Raw genomic sequence first — 23785 nt, forward strand, 5'->3', positions numbered from 1 at the left:
ATCTATCTTTGGGGCGCGGTTGAAGTTTAGGTTTAATCGTCTATTTATAGCTTACTCGGCCTTCTTTCATGCATTGCAAATGCATGGTAAGATCGCCATGCAGCGAAATTGCTTCTCAGCCTACCACTGTACTGCAGAGTAGACACACCCCTCTCTCTTTCTCTCACACTCACACTCACACACACACACACACACACACACACACACACACACCTTACTGCAATGTGTCAAAGACATAATGCAGCAGAATGCATGAAATGTGGAAATCATAACAACACAGAGCTCGTACTGTTTCCAGCCGCGTGATATCAATGATGATGGTGTTTTAGCTCAGACATTTTCTGACGTGAGATTCGAAGCCTGAAGCTGAAAAACAAAGACAGTCCGCCAAATTAAATGAATACGACCTGAATCGAACACTCCCCTCACCACAGAGGCACTACACTGTATCAAATGAAAGCTCTGTTATACCCAGACCGCGTGCCCATTGATTCAGAGATCACAGGCACAACGATGTTGCTTTAAACCTCACGCGGTCAAAGTTGTTTACCTTTTCGTTACCTCTGACGTCAGGACACACCCCTGTTTGAAGGGGCGGCCCTTTAGGTAATGAGCAGCAGATCTTACCAATCAAAGCCGAGAATGGCCGAAAATGTTACCAACCACAGCACGATAGAAACGCCGAGCCCACCTGTGATTGGTCACCGAAGGGGCTGGGGGGGAAATCCCTCTTTCCCGTAGAGGTCCTGAAGAGGGGGGCGGGGCATAACATAAACTAATGGCCATCTATTTGGGTCCTGAAGAAGGAGGGGTATTGCTCGTCGGACTATCGTAGGTGTGCTCGAGTTTTCTTAATGTTAGTGCGTACGTTTGCCTGTTAGTGAAACCCAGTGGCGCCTCGACCGTGCGTACGTTGATCGTACGTTAGCAAATGTCGTCAAACGGTTAATAAGCTGGCTGAACTTGGTGCCGCGTTTTAGGGTTAAAGCAAGCGGCTAGCCACGCTAAAGCTAGCTACTACCAGCGCCTCTCCGAAGCCAACGGCTAGAAGGGCGTACGAGTTTGACGTTTTCTCCTCCAGTCTCCTCTTATTTCTGAGTTTAGTACAACGAGGTCCTCTTTCCTCAAAGCTAGCCCACCCAGCCAAAATGGAGGGGACACTGTTCCAAAGAGCATGAAGACGACGAGAGACCACGACTGAGGAGGATTTAAAGCAACTCAGTCTTGATGGGGAAAAGTTGAGCGGAGGTATGAAACTCGCATGCACAGGGGGAATGCTAAACTCGAGTGATAGTAAATTTTGTTGCTCAACACCACGTTACGAAACATTACCAAACAGCACAGTTCATGTATTCTCAAGCAAGTGTTTACCTGCGTACTTGCCTTACTGGTAACTGCATTCATAATGTGTATCACTAAATGCGTGCATGTGTGTTTCTTTGAAAATAATTCAGTGTTACATAAACGGAGTAACTGCAGGTCATGCACTAAGGGTATGGGCCTGCTTAGTGACTTGCGACATGTCGTCTTGCTTTGTATTGAACAGGACTAACAACTGGGAATAAGTAAAGAAAGGTTTCAAGACGCATCTTTTTTACAAGGGCATGCCAAAACCACAGGTGAGTTTTTGCCTTTACTTTGATGTGTACACGTGTATACTGACTGTCTATTGTCATGTTTAAAACAACCTGATATTGTATACTCACGTGAGCTCTAACTCATCTTTTTGAAGTTAAAATTAATTGGAGAGTTTGACCTCGTCTTAAAAGTATACCCTCTACATCCATGATGAATATAACGTTTTACAGATCTCTGCTACAAAGCAGCTGCAACCTGCAATTTCTAAGTTAAAATTGGAAATTGGGATTTTAAAATCCTCATTTATTTAAATGGTTTATATATTGTCTATCTTTCATTATGTGTCCTACAGTATATCAGTGACACTTAAAAACAGAGAGGAGAGATGTCTTTACAGGCTTTATGGTTAAATCTGAGGAATTTAAAGGGACTCTATCAATACAGTCAATGTATTTTATGTGTTTTTTCTGTCCAAATAAAACAAAACGTTTTTTAAGCCACGATGGAACACATTCCCTGTTCAAGGTTTTCTTTGAAAAGGGCCATCCTGTAAGTTTAGCGCTGTTAATGACAGATTCATATCAAGTCATTGTTTTGGTAGAGGAGAATATAACAAAAAGCCCATTTGTTTTTGGGGATCTCAACTACTGAATGTAGATTTCAGCTCTGTCACCACAGGCAAAATTGGCCTGTGTGCATCCATGAACAATTTATTAGAGGAAGAAAGGAGAAATATAGATCCTTACTCAAGCATACTTTTGCATCTTCCAAACGCATGTCATAGCCAGAAAGAACTGAGTGATGGTGATGATGAAATAACTCATAATTTGACTTTTGTCATTCTCTTATCTGAAATTAAAACATCTGCCAGCTTCTTAAACACTTAAAAGAAAGTCTGAAGTGACCAAATAAGCAGGAAGGGCCATATTATTCTTATCTATTTTCCCAGTAGGCTTTCATTTTACCGTCATTCTCGCACATACCCATTTATATTTATAAAACGAGTAAACTCTTGAAAACTAGCAGGAAGATTTTTTCTTACAGCTGCTGCGTTTCCTGTTATTAAAAAGGGGGAGAAATAAATGGGTCTCCTTTCAGCAACATCTTGAGATCAACAGTCACATATGTTCTGAATTCATACAACGTGGAGATTTACGAGAGAACGTGTATAATCCTAGAACGCAAGAAGGAGTTGACTCACATGAGGAGCAGGTATGTTGTAGCTTTTAGATCAATTCTCAATTAATTTGTTGAAAGAACAGTGATGACCAGCCACAGAACGTGCTGGGTTTGTGTCATTTATTGATTGCAGCACGTCATCCTTGGAGCTGTGTGCAAGGATGATGGTACAGTCCATTAGTTCTCCTGTACACTGAAACCAACCCCGCCTCCTCCCCCCTTTCGTGACTACAGTAATTGGTCACTTCCTCTCACATGTAACCCTATAGAAAGAAAGAGGCTGCTGTACTTAACTGTAGAGACCCACTTGTATGTACCCTGTGCATGTGTGTTGTTTGCCACATATGTTCAGTTGCCTTTGGGACTAATGAAGTGTTAAGTTTCCCCTTGATGTCCTTGGGTCCTCAATTACCTCCTGTGGTTGATGGTTTCTAGGCTAAAAACATCACACAGGTAATGTTTGTTGTGTGTACACAAGTCAAGCAGAAAAAATCTTGGAAAGCAAAATGTATGTCAGCGCTTTGCATTAGGGAAGTTTTTTCGCCTTTTAAATTTTAGTCCAAAAAAGGATTGTATTTTTTATTTTGGAAATTTAAATTGAATGTAAGCTAGGTCTTTTATTTTCTGAAATGCTTGTATATCCTGTAATAGAAACAACACTTTATTGAGGTTATATAACTCTATCTTGTGGGCTAAGTGCATTTGCACTCACCTCACCCACATGTCTGTTGTCTGTCCAGTTCTGTCCAGTGGGCTGTCAACATACATGGCTTCTGTGTGCTTGAGAATGTGCATTCTCTGTCAAAATCAGCATAGACATAAACAGGACTTTCGGTGTGTGTTTTAGTGGGCCTCTCCCTGCCTCGTCTCTTTCCCCTCTCCAGAGTCCAACAAGGGGCCCAGCATAAGGGGGCAGGCTGCCGTCACTGCATCTCTCTCTCCCCTCGCAGGCCAGTGTTGAGGCCTGGGCAGGGGGGGAGAGGTGCAGAGACCATAGGGTTGGACACGGGACATGGGACCCCCCACCCCTTCCACCCCCAGTTTAGCCCATCCTGTGTGGGGCACAGGTCACCTTGTCATGTGCTATTACTGCTGCTGTAACATGCTCCCTGTGATCGCAGGAAAAGAGCATGAGATGGACCCGTGGAAGCTGTGAGAGGGAGAATGAGAGAGAGAAAGAGGGAAGGGAGAGGACAGGACTGGACTAGTCTGCTCAGCCAGTTGTTTAGCTATATTACAGACTCAGTTTGTTGTTGTTGTGAGGTCCACATTGTCTCTTTGTGTGCATTGTTCTCTTCCTCTGTTTTTTTTTCCAGAATAAAATTGAGCAGCCTCTGTCAAAAATACCTCAGATTATGCTTCCTATCAGTGGTACTTGCCGTTGTCATTGTTCCACTGTCCTTCTTCTTTATATGTCCAATATTACACCTTTTTTGCCTTTACCGTGGACTGAGATCTACTCCCATGTGGGAACCTCAAGCTCATGTGTTTCAGTTGTGGCCCAGCTTTCTCTGCAACCCTGGTCATTCCAGATCTGGATTGTTTTATGTCTCTTCTGTACTTGTAGTGACCCAGCCCGAGGTATGCGGTATAACACATCGCCTCATGTTTTCACCCTCCCAACCCTTATCTCAACTTTTTCACATTCTCTCTCCTTCTCTTTCTCTCTCTCACACACACACACACACACACACACACACACACACACACACACACACACACACACACACACACACACACTCTTACACACACTCCCTCTCTCTCTCTTCTCTTCTTTTAAATCTTAAGCCCACCTTCTCAATCTTTCCCCCCTTTAAGAGAAACCTTTGGCAGCATGGAACAATTTCAGGACCATTTGTGGGATTGCGTCATGTGATGTAGACAGAGGATGCTCATTGGGCTGTCCAGTAGCCTCCTTCTCGCACTTTGTCGTCCCACAGCGATCCCTCTCTTTCTTCAGAGCTGTTAAAGGTCTGGATGTGATTCCGACTTTGACTCTTTGTGTTGGGATGTGGTCTGTAAGCTCATTGCTGACATTCTTGGGACGTGATGCCAGAGGATTTTTAAAAAAAATTCTCTTCTTTCTTTGACATGTCTGTGTGCAGTTAAATGATCTCTCTTTGAAATAATGTCTGGATTTTCCCCTTTACCCACTTTGTTATATCTCCCCTCATCCCCAGACGCATTTCATTTCAACACCCTGGCACTAATGGTACCACTTAATTAGGTTTGTTAGTCGGTGGACGTTGGTAGAGGTTGGCTTTTATAATCGCTGGATATTGACTTTGATGAAAGTTAATCTAACATCTGGGCTGCAGTCCAAAGCTTTTTTTCAGAGCTGAGGTCTCACTTAGGTCTTCTGTAAGTAATAGGGCACCTGACAAGGAAACCAATGGCCACTTTCCTGTTTGCCTATCACATACTTAGACAATAGTGCAGCTGAAAATGAAATGGCGAGTCTAACAGAAGGAAATAAGCTACCTCATGAGTGGTATTGGACTTCAGCCATGGTCCATCTTGGCAGTTATCCCTGCATGATTATCTCCCAACAGCTCAGGCGTACTGTAGAGATGGTAACTGCACAAGTAATACAAAGATTCAACAACTTCTTAATCAACTGCTTCTCTTTTTCATACTTTTTCACACTGAACAAGTATTAACCATGTTCCTCAGATTCACACTATCAGCTTTTTAAACCTTCTTTTTTGCTTTGATTGACATCTTGTGCCGGCTCAGAAGAAAGTGTTAGATATCTTCCTTTGAAAGACAGAGACACAGATGGTGCAGTTTACACTGGTAAATGTGACAGGTTATAACATTGTCTTTGACATTTATGCAGATTTTGCAGGCACTCTCCATCCATTCCACAAAAGTAAAACATGTGTTATAGTATTTAATAACTTGAATTTCATGTGGTTTAACTTAAATTACCTGAAATGTTCTGTCGTATGACACAAAGAAGGGTTTTCTTTAATTATTATTCTGTTGATTATGACTCAGTGTCGACCGCAAAGTTGCAATTTGAGACAGTTTATCTTTAGAGCAGATAAACTGGAATGAACTGTGAGTTTTTGAGCTTTCAGCAGTTGTCTTGAAATCCAACTTAGAACCAGTTTAAAACTCCTCTCTGGATTAGGAGACACATGCGTGTCATTTCAGCCATGATGTGAATAAATCAAAGAGGGAAAGGATGAGTCATGGCTCCTCTGCTTCTAAATGCCACTTGTTCTCCCGCCACCACTTTGTTGGGTAAAAAGATGGGGAAACTCCCTGTGCCTTTCCTGCAGCTTCACCAAAATTTGGCTGATGTCTTTATTTTGCAGCTTTCACCTCCCAGTTAAAATGACAAGTCAGTTTGTGGTCCTTTGAGTAATTACAACAGGTCCCGTCCCTTGCACATCAGCCTCAGTTGTCTAAATCAGACTCAGCTTCTAGTTCTCACAACTTTTCCTTCTTTTTTAACTTTTCAGATAGATGCCATTGCATTTTTTTGTATGGAAGGTTTAATAAGTTGCAGAGCAAGAGGTTGTTGTTGAGCTGTATTTGCAGTTATCAGAGATGTAAAATTAAGCTTTGATTGAATTAAATTGAATTGTCCGTATCATATCAGTTGGCAAATGTTTTGATTGTGGAGCTGCCTGTTAAGTGAAATGCCCCAAACCGGCCAAAACTTACCTTTCTGACTTAGAAACAAAGCTTTTCTGTGGTTGTGTGATTAAAATGAGACTGTATGTTCCAGGAGGGAAGAAATCTTCTCTTCCTTCCTACCAATTTCATTGTAAAGGCAGTAGTCATTATATTTATCAGGTTAAAGAAACACATTTTGTGTTCTCAGTTAAGACATTGTGTGGATTTATCAATTCTCCTAAGCAAACATCAAAAACTGAATAACCGGACTATTCTTCAGGGTTGTTATTCATTGGCTGAGCATGGGGGTGTGGTGGACGTCACATGTGCTGTTATGTGATCCATCCTGTGTGTACCAGGCTCTCTCCTACATATAGGCGTAAACACACACACACACACACACACACACACACACACACACACACACACACACACACACACACACACACACACTCTCAAACACACACACACACACACACACACACACACACACACACACACACACACATACATACCATTACTACCACACACCATTTCCCAAACAACACTTCATACCCAGATCAGCCCTTTATAGTTAGAGATGGCCTAGAATAAATAAAAAGAACACTTTCTGATACCAACATGAAAGCAAATTGCTCCCTGATAGATGTCAGAAATGAGACATTTGGTTTTTTTTTTATTTTCAGCCAGTTATTGAAGTACCTTGTGACCACGTATTTTTAGCAGTCCTTTGTAAATCACAAACCCAGCCTGTTTGTTTCATGCTTCCTTTACTCTCTCTGTGCTGCAGCTGAGGGTCCGCCTCTCATCCTACATTTCCTACATGTCCTCACCAGCCAGCAATGTATGCTTTGTGACACAGAAAGTCACTGCAACAAAGAGGTCACTCCTCCCCTACTAGCTGTATCTATGTTTATATCGCTGTCTGTTTTTACTCCATCTCTCCAGCGTCGCCTCCATCCCTCTCCTCCCTGGCCTGCTTCTTCTTGCATCCCTCCCTCCTGTACTACTGTCGCTGCTCTCGCCTGTGGGCAGTTACCCCCTCCTTCCTATTCCAAGCAGCTAACAGCCAGTCAGAGGGCAAAAGATAAAAACACTCATCTCGGCTCTCTCATTGAGGTTTATAGGACACATTAGCAGCGTGAAAATAAAGTGCAACTCTCATTATATTTATATTGATTACTGCTTAAATACTACCAACATTGGAATTGCACCCCTTTGGGAAATTCATGAAAACATGAAATTAAAATGTAGAATCATCATAAAGAAACACAAGCTAATACAAATCCTGACCCCAGAAAATTCTACAAAAGCACTCAGAGAGCGCAGACCTCTGTCAAGCATTATGTGATTGTCAGGCAACACTTTAGTCCTACTTTAATTTTATACTCCCTTTCAGCAGACTGTCTGCTACAATTTGGTGTTAGTTGCAGGTTTTTATGATAATCAGTTACCTTACAGTGTTAGAATTTATGATGATCCAGTACATATGTCATCTTCCTGATCTTAGTATCCAGAAAATTGCCAGGATCTGGATCATACTTTTTAATCTGTCAGAAATTATGGTGACCTTGTCTTGTATTGTTTTGCAAAGCAATCTGACCATTTATCACAGAGTTATATGCACATATGGTGAAAACGTAGGTAATAAGGCAAGTTAAAAAAAAATAAAACTTTAAAGACAAATAATTAAAATTAGTCAAAATTAATTACAGTTTAAAATTTGAAACACAAAGACTGATCCATGTTATGTCTGCTTGTCTCCACTATAAATCATTTGTATCCTCACTGTGTTATAATGAACACCATGAACAACCTGTGATGTGAACACAGTATTGGACATGGTGAGCTATTGCTTCTCACTCACCCCTGTCTCTGCCTCTTCTAATCCTGTGACTGCTCTCTTTGATGTGTCATAGTTATAAAACATAAGCTTGAGATCTATCTTATGTAGATTAATAAACATTATCTTCTTCTGGCAATAATTTTCTTAAACTGGCAATAAGATCCTCATTTATTATAGTTGAACATTAGCCAGTTTCTTTTTATGCTGCATAATATCTGCTTGTCACGTTTTCACACAAAAGTTAAATAAAATCTGAAACTTGTGAAAAAAAAGACCCCAGAAGGTTAGAAACACTTTAGTGAGTTAGTTCATGAATTGCAATGGCTAAATCTTAACAAATACTTTTTCTACACTGTCATTCACAGAGGCCTTTAACCTGCAAGTTGCACTTGGTTCTTACTTTTGCTTAGAAAGTGTTACGAACAAATTCAAAACTTCTTGAAAAAAATCTTATGTAAATCTTATATTTACAACAATTAGTCAGTTCTCTCCTATGCTGTGAACAGGCAAAAAGCCGTGGAATTACACATAGACACTCTTTTAAATGATTCTGAGGAAAAGAGACTGAGCACCTTAAATAAAAAAAAACCTCAGGCAAGGTAAAAGATTTGAAACATTAAAGTGATTTAGCAGGTATAACGCTCAGGTAAAAGTTGATCGTGTTGGCAGAGATCTGTCTCCTTCAGATTGTGTAAGCTAATGCCTTCTCATACAAGTCATGTGGCTGAGATGAGCTACTTTAATTACCCTCAGTAGCTCTCCACTTCACATGGAATGCATGCACCGCTCAGGGTCCTTCACAGACCATTATTCTCCATACTTTATTTCCCTTTCACTTAAATATACCTGGAGTATTACTGATGCAGATACTTGTCTTAGTCTATAGCAATTAACACCCCTGCTTCTTAACAACCCTCTTCATAAAAGTGGATTCTGAATCAAAGAAGAACAAGTTAAACTTTTTCAATGAGTTTTTAAAACAAATTATGTAATAAAACCATTTTAGCACTACAATTGCATTCAAAATATAAACTGTTTTAAGTGTAAAAAAATCTATTTGTAATGTATTATCACATTCAAAAATAATCAGACACACTTCAGTTATAATTATTCACTTATTTAGACAAAATCCCAAGTTATTCCAGTATTTTTATTTTGTTGTAGGTATTTTCCACATAGTGGAAGAAAAAATGTTGATTCATATTGCCAACGCAAGAGTTAGCTCTTCACTACAGCCTGGGAGCTTATGTGTATTGTTACTTGTCAGCATTTTTGAATTTTGAAATGTACATTTTGATGTTTTTTTTTCTTTAAAGGGAATTTGAGGTCTTTGTGATAACCCCGTTCTACCAGTGCTCAGAACCACTCAGAGCCCCACATTAGCCAGATTCTGCTATATTTTGTTTGCAGTTTGATTTGGTTCTACACTCCGTTAATGAGCAGAGAAAATACAATTCTAAAGCTTATACATTGAAACACAAGTGTCTCTTACTTCAAGCTCAGACATTTTCCCTATGTTATTTAAGAGTTAAACCCTTTTTTATTTTGATCTGTTAAATAACTTTTGAAATAATCCTAATGAAGCAGATGCAGGGTGACAGTGTGTAACATGTTAGTAGATGGCTTTAAGTTAGAGCCTGAATTAGAAAATGAGTGAAAAGTAGATCTGATTCCCTGAAATACAGCAGCTGTCTGCTGGCATGCTTTGTGGGGGCTTAACATCAAATGTCTGCCAAGATAAATGTTTTCTGCTATTTGCCAGGTACCAAAAATCAGCTTACAACCTGAATAATTTTTAGTTATGTCAGGTTTCAGTTCAGCAACTCCCTAAGTTTCTGAACTTTATGTTTAACACAATGAGAGAAATGGCATAATGCTTCCCCAGCACAAATGAACAACCTTCGCACTGTATGAGTCTAATACAGCGGCAGGCTAGTTTTATATGCGTCTTATCCAATCTTCTAATTATACATAAAAGCTTCTATTAGCCAGCTGTCAGGTGACAAATGTTCAGACTCAACATTGTAAACCAATCAGAATTTCAAGAGTTGAATTTTTATCCCTGTGTGCAGCATGCATCATATTTTACGTTGTTATTGCATCAGAAGATTTGATTGATGCTGTCTGCTATTTTCACACGATGTTTTTATCAATTCATTGTTCGACATTAAAGGGATCTTGAAACCTGTTTCCTGACTTTGCGTGCCCGAGACTGGAATGAGTACAGATCTGGTCTAATAACCTGATGCATTATTTAGCATGCTCTCAATACCACTGTGCATTTAGTGTAATGGCCTGTCAAGGCTGAATGCAATCACTGAGGACTGACTTCGCAGATCAGTTGATGATGTAGGAAGGTAAATGGATGTTTTTATTTTTTTTATTTTTTTCTTGTTGTTTTTTATGTTGGTTCACTGTAAGCAATGAGTGAGGATGCCTCTTGGGATTGGTTTTCCAACATGCAGTCAAGCAGTTCTTGTGATTAGCTCAGGGCTGCACTGGTCACAGATTTATATAGGCCACTGTTGTGTATCGTTACATTTCACAATAGCTGTTGGGATTCTATAGCTAATATGTTAAATCTGCCAAAAGGACTAAACCAGCCATAGACCAAACACATTTAATACCTAACAGGGAAATAGCTGCAGTTTTTTCAAAAACCATGAAAGTATACTTAAATGTGTGATTTGTTTTAGGGGCTTTCATTCAACTTCATACAGCCTCATTGTCATGGTAACTCATAACAATACAGGCCAGTGTGAGAACCTGAAAATTAGTGTTTTTTCATTTAACACTGCATGTATTTCAAGTGTTATCACAAGATAAGCAGCCTGGAGGCTCGATCATGTTGTGTAAATGTTCTTCTAACACTGACCTGAAGATGCTACATTTGCTTGATATAATGGATGAGTAGTGCAGCTTTCAGAGCCAGGTGTGTCATTGTGAGACCCTGACTATCTATGTGCGCTGTGCACCAAAACAGCCAGAGAGAGACAAAAAAAAGGGGAAAGTCAAGGACACACCCTCACCTGTTCTGTCATTGCAGGCCGTTCTGTCATCATACAAAGACAAAGTGTGTGTGGCACACTGCTTTTAGAAACAGTGAATGTTCTCAGTATTTGTCTAATCCATACTGTTTATTTAACCCACCACATTAATTTCTTTTTCCATTTTGTATCCTGAAATCCCCTGTGAAACATTTCCCGTCATGCGCTTTTACTTCCACTTGTGGTGAATACACGCTGTACATTGTGTGGTACTGTTAAATGTGTGTGATATTCTTGGGTTAAGCATGTGGGGCTGTAAAACAAGACCTCAACATATGATAAGAGGCCTGAGTCAGTGCTGCTATTGATGCCTGCAGCACAAACTGCAAAATGTCTGGATTCTCTGTTTCCTCTTCCTTTGACCTTTTGTTTTTGTAAAGAAGTCATGTCCAGGTAATAAAACTGGTTTGCATCACACTTTGGTTGTTTTTGTATTTAGTGAGGCTCTAAAGAAAAAAAAATCATACATTTCTTTTACAGAACTATCTGACTCTAATTGCACCATTTTTTTTTCTTCGATAAAAAGACATAAGGGATTTAGCGTTCCATCAGAAAATGCTCAGTTGATCAGCCAGACACTTTACCTTGTTGGCTGTTGATTTGACAGTTTGTTATCCAGAGGTTTGTATTGGAGTAGTTGCTGTCCTCACCCCTCCGTCAGCTCTCTCATCTCCTTCAGTCACCCGCTCGGCTTTCTCTCTTCCTCAGAAGCAAAGAAAAGAAAAAGAGAGGAGCTTTGTGAAAAGGACAGTGATTGTTTGTTTATGAGGATGCTAGCCTTGCGGTGACATGCCTCCTCCCCTCCTCACAAGGCTGTTAAGTGAAATGAATACTCTGAGCACTATGTAATCAAATGTAACCCAGATTCAGCCTTCTGGAAGGGAACGAGGGTTTTTCCACTCGTTTCATATGGCCACTCATTCTTTGCCCAAGCACTCAACAAGTTGAGTTGAGCTTACCTTAAAATGTTTTGACTTGGTGACATGAACTAGTCCTGAGAGTCAGGACGCCGTTCTGTTCCTATATTCACAGGTAAAAAAAGATGAGACCCACTCTGTGTTTGTTGAAGCATTCATTAAACAGTAAATTAAATAGCTTTTTATGAACTAGAGATTATTGTTGTTGGTTTTTGTTTGTTTGTTTTTTGAGGCAGTTATTGAGCAAGAGCTTCACTTGTATAAGTACAAGCTGATTGTATTTGTCTTTCTATCGCTCTGCTTTCTTTCTCTCTTTTTGCTTTAGTAATGGAGACAACTGTTGTGAGCACATCTACTGTGTCCCTTGATGAGTTCGACAGGAATGTGCCACGGATCTGTGGCGTGTGTGGTGACAAAGCCACCGGCTTCCACTTCAACGCCATGACCTGTGAGGGCTGCAAGGGTTTTTTCAGGTATACACACACGCGTGAATGTCACAGATACACTGTGAAGCAGGTACACATTAAAAACACCAAGTACTAAGCAACAGCTCATGCTCGCCATGTGAAAACAAAACATACATACTGATCAGGTTATTGACACGTTTACATTAGCATACAAACGGAGGTGTGATTGCGCATAGTTATATATAATGACCACCCACACTCCCACAAACATGCACAAACATTATATGTAATTACCACCCACAGTTACACAAGAACACACACATAACAGCTGACAACATTAAAGTTCTCACTAATGCCCAACAGCACGTAGAGAATATAAATGAGCTCACTCTTATACTAATGTCTTGGCTGCTCTCTGCTCATTCATACACACGAGTTTCCAATTCAGCTGAAGACAAAACTAGAGCAAAGCATCATCCTGTAAAACTGGCGTGCGTTATGTATCCGCCAGTTTACGCCTGTTCCTTTCTGCAGTGTTGATATTTAAAGGCGAGGATGAAAAAGACGGATGTTTGATAATCTCTTTCCTCGTCTCTCAGCTGGCCCTCATTTGAACCCGCACCGTGCATGCTTTTCCGTGTGTTTTCACTCCCATCTGTGTATAATTGTTCATGCATTCACATCCGTCACCAGCTAAATCATTGTGCTTTGCGTCATGTTTGGCAAGAATTATGTTTTATCCCAGGATTTCTTGGCATTCATCCATGTTTAAACTATTTCACACAGCTCGAGGCTGAAAGCACAAAAAAAAATGTTTCCAGTCGTGCCATGATTTTTAATTTCAGCAAAACATTTGGTGCTATATTTGTAAACCTTATCTCCTGCACACTTACAAACATGCTCAGATTTACACAAAAAGTCCTGACAAAACTTCAAAAGTCTTATTATTGATATAGATGTCATTGAACTATTTGTGTCTGTGTGGGTGTTTTGTGTGATTATCAACAAAATTCTAACAAAATGTTCCACGTTTGCAATTTCAGGCGCAGTATGAAGCGTAAGGCTGTCTTTACATGTCCCTTTAACGGCAGTTGCACCATCACCAAGGACAACAGGCGCCACTGCCAGGCATGCCGGCTCAAACGCTGTGTGGACATTGGCATGATGAAAGAGTGTAAGTAAGACATGTGACCTGTGTGTTTTTAGAACAAAGCTTCTAACTGTCCTGGTTTAGCAGGTAATTGCAGGGGACTTACAATAAATGACCATATAAGATTAGAATACCAAGATGGGGTAGTGTCCTTTTGAAAACAAGTAAAAAAAAAGATTCAAATAAACACACTTTTTGTTGTCATGGACTTTTGGGTTTAAAGGTCCTGAGTCAACCCCCAAGTAAGCACTTAAACATAGATATCTACTGAACAGAGAGCATTAGACTCACCTTTCTTCATGTTTAATCTTATTTTAATATGTAGTCAAATTTACACAATGTTGTTTGCAGTTTTGGGGACCTACTGTCCCATTTGTATGCATTATGTAATATTTGGACTGGGGTCAAGTATCTTGGGGTCTTTGCTCCCATTTGCGTGTTTACATGTTCTATTTGAACCAGCAGAGCCTCCCCACGTTGCAAAAGAAAGTATACTCTATCTGAAGTTTAAACACCTGCTGTTATGTACAATCCAGCAAGGCCTCCTCTTTCCACACGGTCGTGTTTATTTTCCTTCTCTAAATAGCAGGTACATTTCTTCTTGTTTCCCCCTGATATCCGGATATTGTCCACAGGCCTCTTTTAAGCAAAGGCCTCTCACTTCCAGCCGAATGTTCTTTCCCCTGAGTGTGTTTTCTGGGAATACCACAAAAGTGGAGGTGGCAGCAGCTCTACAATTTACTGTACATGAACAGGAGCCAGTGGCATTGCTGTTGCCGAGTCTTAGTGCTCCCTCTCTCTTTCTTGGTTTCTCTGAGCTAATTCAGTGGCTGGAACAACAAGGAGCAAACAGAACAGAGACAAAGCTTTCAGTTGTTCACTGCAGCGGGGGTCTCCATATGGACCCGGTCCCTCCCATGCTCTTCCTCCAGGGGATAACAACCCCCCACCCCCCCACCCAGCAACACGTTGACATAGCTGTCATCACAGTGCTAAGCACAAGTACATACTGGAAAGCTTAGAAACCTCTGTTCTATCGTTTTGGCACCATTGCCCTCCATGTGGGCCTGCTCTTGCCCCTTAATTCTGCTTTTGTAAAAACATGTTTCCTCTGCATTATTTTTTCCCGTGTGCATGTTAATACAGTCTAACACTCTCCCCTTCTCCCTGTCCCTTTGTTGCTTGGCACCCTCAGTCATTCTGACAGACGAGGAAGTGCAGAGGAAGAAGGACCTGATTCAACGGAGGAAGGACGAGGAGGCGCAGCGCGAAGCGGAGAGAGAGGCCCAGAAGCCCAGGCTCTCGGATGAACAGAGTCAGGTCATCGCCACCCTGGTGGAGGCGCACCACAAAACATATGATGACTCCTACTCTGACTTCTGCCGCTTCAGGGTTTGTATTTCAAGTCGCAACATTTGATACCTATGCTTCTATCAAAAATACATCCCATCTTTAGGATCATTCTAAAAAGTTTAAGCTGACATTTGTCTTTCAGTTCCAAAATGAAACTGCTGAAGCTTTTCTGTACAAATAACAAGAATAGTGCTGCTTGAGACAGCATTTTGTCTCTTTTATGGACTATGGTCTTCTTATCTGTGACTCTTGAGACAGTACAGAGAGAACAGTGAGCAACAGACTTCAAACATGCGCTTTCGGATACTCTGTGACAGTATTTCTAAATTGCGGTTACCTGCATCATAACTTCCTGTACTGAGTATTCAGATTATAAATTTTAGAGCTAATTTGGTAAATCAGTGGTCTTATTGACTTGGTGATTCTGCTGTGAGTGTTCTGGGTTTCAGAATTAATCTATTGACCAAAGTAAAACCCAGTAGATTATTTTGCTGTCCTGTAGATGTTCAGGAAAAACAGCACTTTTTGTAATTTTCAATAAAAATCTGTTTAATCAACAGATTTGTTTTACTTATGTGTTTGTTTGTAGTGTATGTGCTTAGACTTACTGAAAGAGTTCTCTCGGGTCCTTCTAAATGCCCTTTTCTCCTGTGCAGCCTCCTGTACGTGAAGGACCAGTGACGCGTAGCGCCAGTAGAGCAGCCTCTCTCCACTCTCTGTCAGATGCCTCCTCTGACTCCTTCAGTCACTCTCCAGGTAAGAGAGACAGCCGAAGAGGACTGCAGTCCATTTTTTCAGTATCAAATAGATAAATAAATAATATCATTCAAAAACATGACTTCTTGCACTGTGTAATTGAGGCAAAAGTACCTCATGAAATTGGTAGGCATAGTTAAATCAAGTTCACATTAAAATTAAGATCACTGTGTTTTTAAAATTGTTTCTATCCATCTGTTTTCATGTTTGCTTATGAAATCCATCAAACAGCTTCACTGAGAAGCCAGAGGAGATTCTGTGAATTACCCCCCCCCCCCAGACACCTGACTCCTACTAGTAAACATGAGTTCATTAATGCATCCGTCACTAATGGGGTGAACTCAGCAAGGGACACGGTCACATGGCTTACCGCCAACACGAAGTGGAAACAAATGACTCAAAACAATCTCAGCTAGCTCCACATACCTCACATGTTGCCGTAGCTGTCATCTAAGCTTTCATCTGACTCCTACTGACCCAACGCTTGTGTGTTTTCAGATGATCCTTTCCATCAATGAGGCTTCTGTATTTGACAATTTCTGTAGGGTCTGTCAGCACAAATGAGTCTTTCTAAATGACAAAGTGTGAAATCTGTCTGCTTCATGTAAAACTTATTTTTACCCTCCCTTTTCTGTCTCCTTCTCTTTTTTTCTCATCCATCTTGCTTTGCTGCCTTTATCTTGCTCCCTGCAGAGTCTGTGGACACCAAAATGAACTTCAACAACCTGCTGATGATGTACCACGAGCAAGGCAGCAGCCCCGACTCCAGTGAGGAGGAGGCCTCCAGCTTTTCCATGCTGCCCCACCTGGCTGACCTCGTCTCCTATAGCATTCAAAAGGTCATCGGCTTTGCAAAGATGATTCCAGGGTTCAGGTATGCATTTGTGGTTGGGGTTATGTTTACATATGTGTTCATCATTCTCTTGGCTGTTTTTAAATAATCTCAAATCAATCTATTATAAAATTCTATAATTCAAAGTCATTTAAATGGGGTTCACACAAATTTGTGAAAAAATTGTACAATTTTTCTAGTAAGGAGTCTTTAATGTTAGTCTGAAGGATTCAATGTAAAAGTTATGTTATATTCATTTTTTCAACCAAACATGAAATACAGTAACTAGTTACATTCAGTACAACACAAAAATTAGAGCACCATATGTAAAGGTTTTATGTGGAAATCTTTTTTCCTAAAACTTGTTTACAAACTAGGTGACTGGGTACAACTCAGAGCATTGGACTGAAAAGATGTTGAAATGTTTAACATCCTGGCACAAATCAGAGATGATGTATTTTTTATCTTTTGTCTGCAATGGGAACTTACTTTTTGTCTTGTTTTCTATTTTGATTTGCTGTTTGGATTTAGTGAAGACCTGCTTATTTACAAAGCCACGTGGTCTAACAAAGTACAATCCTCCCCTCAATGAAAACATACAGTCAAACTTGTCTTAACTCTTCCCCTTATATTTGTTATTTACATGCCTCTGAGTGACTTTTGACCTAAATGTGCATTGAGGACTTTGCACAACTGCTTGTTTCTTTGCCCGGTTTGTCGATACTGTGCCACAACAATGCCTGTGGTCTAAAGGCCACAAGTAACTGAAAGATAGCTGACGCGTTGTGGAAAAATTTCTTCCATTTTGCTGATAACTCATTTGCCTCTGTCTCCTTATTGGTGTAAGGAGACTATTTAATTGTCCCTTTCCCGCTCAACAACAGTTGCCTTTCAGCATGTTTGTCTGTCATTGCGTTGACGAGGACAAAACCCTCACTGTCTGGAGGGTCACCTCAAAGTCAAGGCTAAAACGAGTCAGGGCCTGTATTTCCTGAAAGTTGTCGTCCTCACCGGCAGCGAGTGATAGACGTGGTCGGATTACCTTTGGAATGTTTGTCCACTTATGATCTGCTGCCTAAGGCCTGAAAAACACAGCAACCCTCTCTTAAAGATCAACAGGTTTTAACTCATATCTACCTCTCACTCAGACGGTTCATTTCAAAACATTTAGAAATATATTAAATCTTTACTTGAAACATGATTCAACAGTGATGGCGCATGTATGATCTAGAGTAGTGCTTGAACACTTTTTCCTTCTACGGCACAAAACAGAAAAACTTAGAAAACACTGACTGTCCTGGAACCCACAGCCAGTCAACTTTTGTCAAGCAAAATCTGTTTAACTCGATTGTGTAACTGACGGATTCCGCACATAACGTTGTGGGACAGATTGTAACTTGTTATGAATCTTAACTTGTTTTCCTGCTGCTGAATCAGATCCTGTAAAACTGGATATTTCAGTGCTGCATGATTAAGGTTATCTCAGGACTGTGGGTTTAATACTTTACTATTTGTGGTTCACTACCTCAGTGGGTGTTATCTTTCTCTGCAGGGAGCTGACTGCAGAGGACCAGATTGCCCTGCTCAAGTCCAGTGCCATAGAAGTGATCATGCTGCGCTCAAATCAGAGCTTCAACTTGGAGGACATGTCCTGGAGCTGCGGCGGGCCTGACTTCAAATACCAGATCAGTGATGTCACCAAAGGTTGGTCTGAGCTCTGCCACGTGTACGGTTGTAGACGTCTATAAAGATGAGATTGTATTTTGGACTATGAGTAAGCTAAGCTTTGCTAGTTCACTCATTTAACTCAGCCAACAGCTGGAGAAAAGAAGCGCGTGTTACACATTAACACTCCCGCTCAGAGCTCGCAGGAAGCAGTGTAGCGTTAAGGAGGCGACCAGATCATTAGTGTGGGAGTACAGATAAGGTTACAAGCAGTGGCCTGTGCACACACCCATAGGAAAGGGATGTTAACTCACTTTTTTTTTTTTTTTTGCTAAACCAGTCTTACTTATCCACAGAGGCCCCTGTGGGCATGGCTTTCATTTGCCTTTCAAATAAGATCCCCTCAGACTGGGATCAACCAAAGAATGTCACTCCTGACCTGCTCACCACACAAAACAACTACTGTCTGTAACAGAAAAAGTGTGCATTCCTTTTCTTGAAATAACTCTAAATAGTGCATGACTGGGATAGAGGTATGTGTTTCACATGTTCTCAAGTTCTAAGTCAAGATTATGGAAAAAATAAGGGAAGCTCACCTGAACATGGATTGTTAGTTTGCACCTTATTTCACATTAGCACTTCTTTTCAGTAGGGTGTCTTTCAGTGTTACTATTTATTGTGTTTTGTCATAAAGTGATTATCAAAAGTAACTAATCTCATTTAGAACTTTTTAAATTCAGCTACAGGAAAAATCTCAGTAACATACATCAGAGTTTAATATTTTATGAGCCCCAACAATTGAACAAGACCAGCATCTGAATGAAAACATAACTACAAGTTTGTTGTTCAATTAGAATTCAATAATTAATGTGCACCCATTGCTATTGCATCTCATTTACACCTCTCCAGAAAAACCCACCCTTTCCACTCCGTGAAATAGAGTAAACACTGATTTGATTTCAAATTTGCTGATTAAAAAGCAGCCATTACTTCTTAGTGAACACAGGCCTGAATAATGCACAGCATGCAGAAAAAAATCCTCTCCAGAGATGATTCCAATGGGCAGAGTGAAATATTAATGAGTGAGAGGGATGCTAACGTTCCCAGGAGGGCCCTTCTTCTGTGATATATAATATGAAGCTGATTCTGTGTGTTGCGCAGACAGTGATAATGTGTGTTGGGTCCTTTTTAGCTGGACATACTCTGGAGCTGCTGGAGCCACTGGTGAAGTTCCAGGTGGGCTTGAAGAAGCTCAACCTGCACGAGGAGGAACATGTGCTGCTGATGGCCATCTGCCTGCTTTCTCCAGGTACTGTGGGCTTTGCTGTGCGAAGGAGGGTGCATATAGAGAGTGGCAGCATAAATTCTTTATGTGTTGTCTTGTTTGCTGGCATTATCAAAAAATACAAGAGTTATTTTTTCTGTTTTGGCAAATTTTTGAATTGACATTACTTGAAGTGTTTTTCTTGCATCTCATCATAAATCAGACTGTGGAACAGATCTCAGACATTTAAAGGCTTTGTCTCTTTTTCTGGATAAATTAGTGCATATGGTATGCTTTAAGAATATACAGATCATATATTATACATGTAGTTAAGCAAGCAGGCATGTGTAACTAAGTGGATATTTGCATGCCTTTGTGTGTATAAGAGGCACCTCATTAACATTTCATAGATGTACACTCCCTAATCCAAAAATAGAAAGCCACCTGACCAGAGTAGAAGAAATTAAACACAGATTCATTTCATTTTAGAATCATTTTGGTTTTGATTTGCAAGTAGCAAAATAATAAATCAGAGTATACATAAACATTGTAGTCTGTGGTTTCCCTTTTGATTTTCAGTGCCGACAGTTGAGCCTTTCTTTGTTTCGTTACTCTCCTCTCTTTCAGATCGCCCAGGTGTTCAGGATCACGAGCGAATCGAAGCCCTCCAAGACCGACTGTCGGAGACCCTGCAGGCCTACATCCGGCTTCACCACCCAGGGGGTCGGCTGCTGTACGCCAAGATGATCCAAAAGCTAGCTGATCTGCGCAGCCTGAACGAGGAGCACTCCAAACAGTACCGCTCGCTCTCCTTCCAGCCGGAGCACAGCATGCAGCTGACCCCACTGGTGCTGGAGGTGTTCGGCAGCGAAGTCTCCTAAAGGCTCACAGGCTGGAGACATGGCGGGAGACACAGAGGGAGATGAGACCTCTTGTGGTGGAAAAGAAAAGGAGAAAGCTGAGGATGTGCTGGATGGACCAAATTGGAGGTGTGGAGGAGTGAAGTGAGTGGAAGAGAGAAAGGTGTGTGTGTGTGTGTGCGTGTGAGTGTGCGTGTGCGTATGCGTGTGCGTATGCGTATGCGTGTGTGTATGCTTGTGTGTGTGTGTGTGTGTGTGTGTGTGTCTTGTCCAATTAAGTCTATCTCGGCATAAAGGCCAAGGTTGTATGGAGAGTAAGCAGATGTTTAGAGACACAATAAACAAGGAGACTTCATATGATACCAATTCAACTCTACATACAACCTCTTTTTTACATACAGTGTTTTTGTCTATATTTAAATCAACCAACAGCTGCTTCAGATGCCTGGACATTTATGTGTGTACTTGACGTACACACACCAACACAACAAACACACTCAGTTATTCATTTAGCCATTCAGTTGAGCTACCTCTTGGTTTTACTGGGGTTGTTTTATATTTACATCACTTATGTGAAACTGTAACTTTTACACAGAACAATTTAGATACAGTACGGACAACATTTCAGTTTACCGGTGCAAAAGCAGTGCCTGCACATTACTCAGAACTTTATGATGTTTGTGTTTTTGTTTTTATTTTTGTCATCTGCTTCTCTCCAAGGCAGCATATGTATATGACTGTGTATACAAATCAAACACATGCCTTTCACCTTTCACCAAAGGTATGGTCAACTACTTTCTCAAAACGCTTCCAGTACCTAAAAATAACCTTGCTGCTGCTCCACGGCTCTTTTCAAGCATGCAGCCTCTCAGCATACGAGCAAGTTGTGTGACTCGCCTCGCAGCTCATGAAGGAAAATGTCATAATTTAGGATAACTGCAGAGGGCAGAACTTAGTCTGTAATTTAGTGAGGTTTTGACAGGACTTTTGGGGTGTCTGGTTTTGAGGTGAGAATTAGCCACTAAATGTGTTAGCTACTTTTACACTGCTAATTGTCAATCAAACCAAGCCTGCAGTACGGCTTGTTCCTCTCTTTTTGAAATGTTTTTCATCCTTCTCTCTTTTCTTGTATGTTTTTATTTTAAGTTCTTGTGAATAGTTAATTATTACCACATGTATCCTAAGCACTGTTATACCACCTTTACTCAAGCCTTTCTATTGTTATACAGTATCTATATTATCACAGATTTTAAAGGGCTAAGACGCCAAATCTAACTGGAATAGTAAATATAGGCCAAAGCAAGAGGCCTGTCTTGTTTATATATAGCTACATACCATACTTGGAATTGGCATAGCTGTGGATGTAATTTCAACAGATGTTTTTTTCGTTTTATATGTCAGTTCACCTTTAAAAACAATTCCATGAATTGTTCCTCCTCAGTACACCGTGAGCTCGGTGGGCGGAGAGTTTGGGTAGCTGCTTCAGACCTCCACAGGTATCACACCCTTTCGTTCCTGACAGGGAAGTGGATTTTCTAGAACAGGGATGTCAAACTCGTGCCATGGAGGGCCAAGAGGCTGCAGGTTTTCTTTCCAACCACAAACTTCACCAGCTGATTTCACTGATTAGTCCCTGCTTTCTGCTTGAAGGTGAGGTAATTAGTGGAATCAGCTGGTGTAGTGTTTGGTTGGAAGGAAAACCTGCAGCCTCTTGGCCCTCCATGGCACGAGTTTGACATCCCTGTTCTAGAATGTCTGAGGGCCTGATTGTGTTGGTGAGCACCTTCACAGCCAGACCCTCCTGTCGGATGATGTATGCTGCGCAGCCCTCTAGTGGCTGCATTCTGTAAATACCAGGTATATATATATATATATATAAATATAAATACATCTATAAATATGTAATAATTCTTTCGCTGTACATAGGGCTACATAGATATTTCTCAAGACAAATTTTTCAGAAATATATGCAAATTCAATATAGACCCTTTTTCATATTGATTCACTTTCACTACATTCTGAGACACTATGCTCTTTGTTCTGAATTAAATAACATTTTTCTGGTAAGAATGTGCTAAGATGGGCTTAAACAGGGATCGCTTGTGTATTTGACTCAGTCAGACGGTTTGTTAAGGGGCAGGTTAATGTATTTGCCTAGTTTTCCATGTTCAATCTCAGAAAGAGGTCAAGCTAAACATACCATGCTGCTCTCTAATATAAGCCATATGGATCACCATGCTAGTAATACATCTGATGCATTTCAGTGTAGCCAGAGTCGTGGGTATTCTCATCATTAACTCGTATGCTGTGTATCCATGGCTTTTGGAAGATAAGCTTGTACATGATTAGAACTGAGACACCTATCCCTGCTGTCATATTTGGCTTCTGCTTCCTTAGACAGAATGTAACGGCTTAGAAAACCAAACTGCCAACTGAAAGCAGAATCTAAAAGCTAACATTTAAGGGTCAGTGATGCATGTAGAGTTATGGTAAAAATAGATGATATGTCATGTATTTTATAACAACAATGACCCAAACAAGTGAAGTTGTTTTCCTGATAAATTTAGATGAGTTGTTAAAAGCCATACGGGCTAGGAAGAAGTCTTTCAGAGACATGAGTTGCTTGTTTTTATCCCCTATCTTCTGAGAAAGAAGTCTCAGAAAAGTTCTTGCCCTGAAGGCTCTTTTGATGGAAACTTTGAGCCTCCCTCCTCTAAGCAGGACGGGTTAGTGCAAGTCTAAGAGGAAGACCATCGTGTGTGATTGCGCGTGCTAGTTGTTAAACTGACTGATTCTCTACTTTTTGAGAAGCAGTAAAAGAGGTTGCTTTAATTTGTTGCCCAAGGGGTTTTTCTTTTTTAACCCACCATAAAATATGTAGTCCATTTTCTGTCACTGTGGCTTTATTACAACACTTCTATGGTCACTGTGACTCTGTGCATGCCTTCGGTCGGGATGTTCACGACGTATATGATCTGCATAGCACAGATATTAAAATATGCTTTGAATTTTTAACATATTCATGTAATCACAATGAGTTATCCCATGAAAATCATGGGGATTATCTAGTGTGTATTTATAATTCCAAGTGTCCCACAGACGTCCCTGCTGTGATTGAACTTCAAAGAGTTGAGACTCGAGTGTCTTTAGGCAGTACCACTCATATGTATAGTATGTCAGTTTGATGAGGGGTATGATGTGCTTGGTTACTGAACACTGACTTTTGAAGTTTGAAAAAGTCTCCATGTTGATTTATTTTCTCTGATTACATATTTCTGTATGAAGATATGGATTTCTTTTTTTG

At 40.6% G+C, this 23785-nt stretch overlaps 1 protein-coding gene across 2 annotated transcripts; it reads left to right on the forward strand.

Annotated features, from left to right (window-relative positions):
• The first annotated feature begins 776 nt into the window (after positions 1-776).
• On the forward strand, positions 777-22016 carry LOC141796622 (vitamin D3 receptor B). 2 transcript variants are annotated; one of them, XM_074677849.1, is made up of 10 exons: positions 777-1248; positions 1547-1619; positions 12520-12667; positions 13645-13775; positions 14947-15143; positions 15761-15860; positions 16554-16734; positions 18245-18396; positions 19550-19666; positions 20249-22016. In XM_074677849.1, exons 3-10 carry the CDS (start codon positions 12522-12524, stop codon positions 20500-20502), a joined length of 1278 nt encoding a protein of 425 aa, XP_074533950.1. In that variant the 5' UTR covers positions 777-1248; positions 1547-1619; positions 12520-12521; the 3' UTR covers positions 20503-22016. The 2 variants fall into 2 exon arrangements, with proteins under 2 accessions (XP_074533950.1, XP_074533958.1); XM_074677857.1 differs by lacking the exons at positions 777-1248; positions 1547-1619 and having other exon boundaries at positions 12526-12662; positions 13639-13775.
• The last annotated feature ends 1769 nt before the right edge of the window (positions 22017-23785 follow it).

This window comes from Halichoeres trimaculatus, unplaced genomic scaffold, assembly GCF_033239565.1.
Source record: "Halichoeres trimaculatus isolate MK-OKI-2021-1 unplaced genomic scaffold, fHalTri1.1 fHalTri1_scaffold_1, whole genome shotgun sequence".
Lineage (NCBI taxonomy): Eukaryota > Metazoa > Chordata > Actinopteri > Labriformes > Labridae > Halichoeres > Halichoeres trimaculatus.

Bases quoted from the DNA above. Each gene is read 5' to 3' on its own strand.
- LOC141796622 (XM_074677849.1), top strand. From the start codon at position 12,522: ATGGAGACAACTGTTGTGAGCACATCTACTGTGTCCCTTGATGAGTTC. The intron at 13,776-14,946 runs GTAAGTAAGACA...TGGCACCCTCAG, and splicing joins CATTGGCATGATGAAAGAGT to TCATTCTGACAGACGAGGAA. The intron at 18,397-19,549 runs GTTGGTCTGAGC...GGTCCTTTTTAG, and splicing joins GATCAGTGATGTCACCAAAG to CTGGACATACTCTGGAGCTG.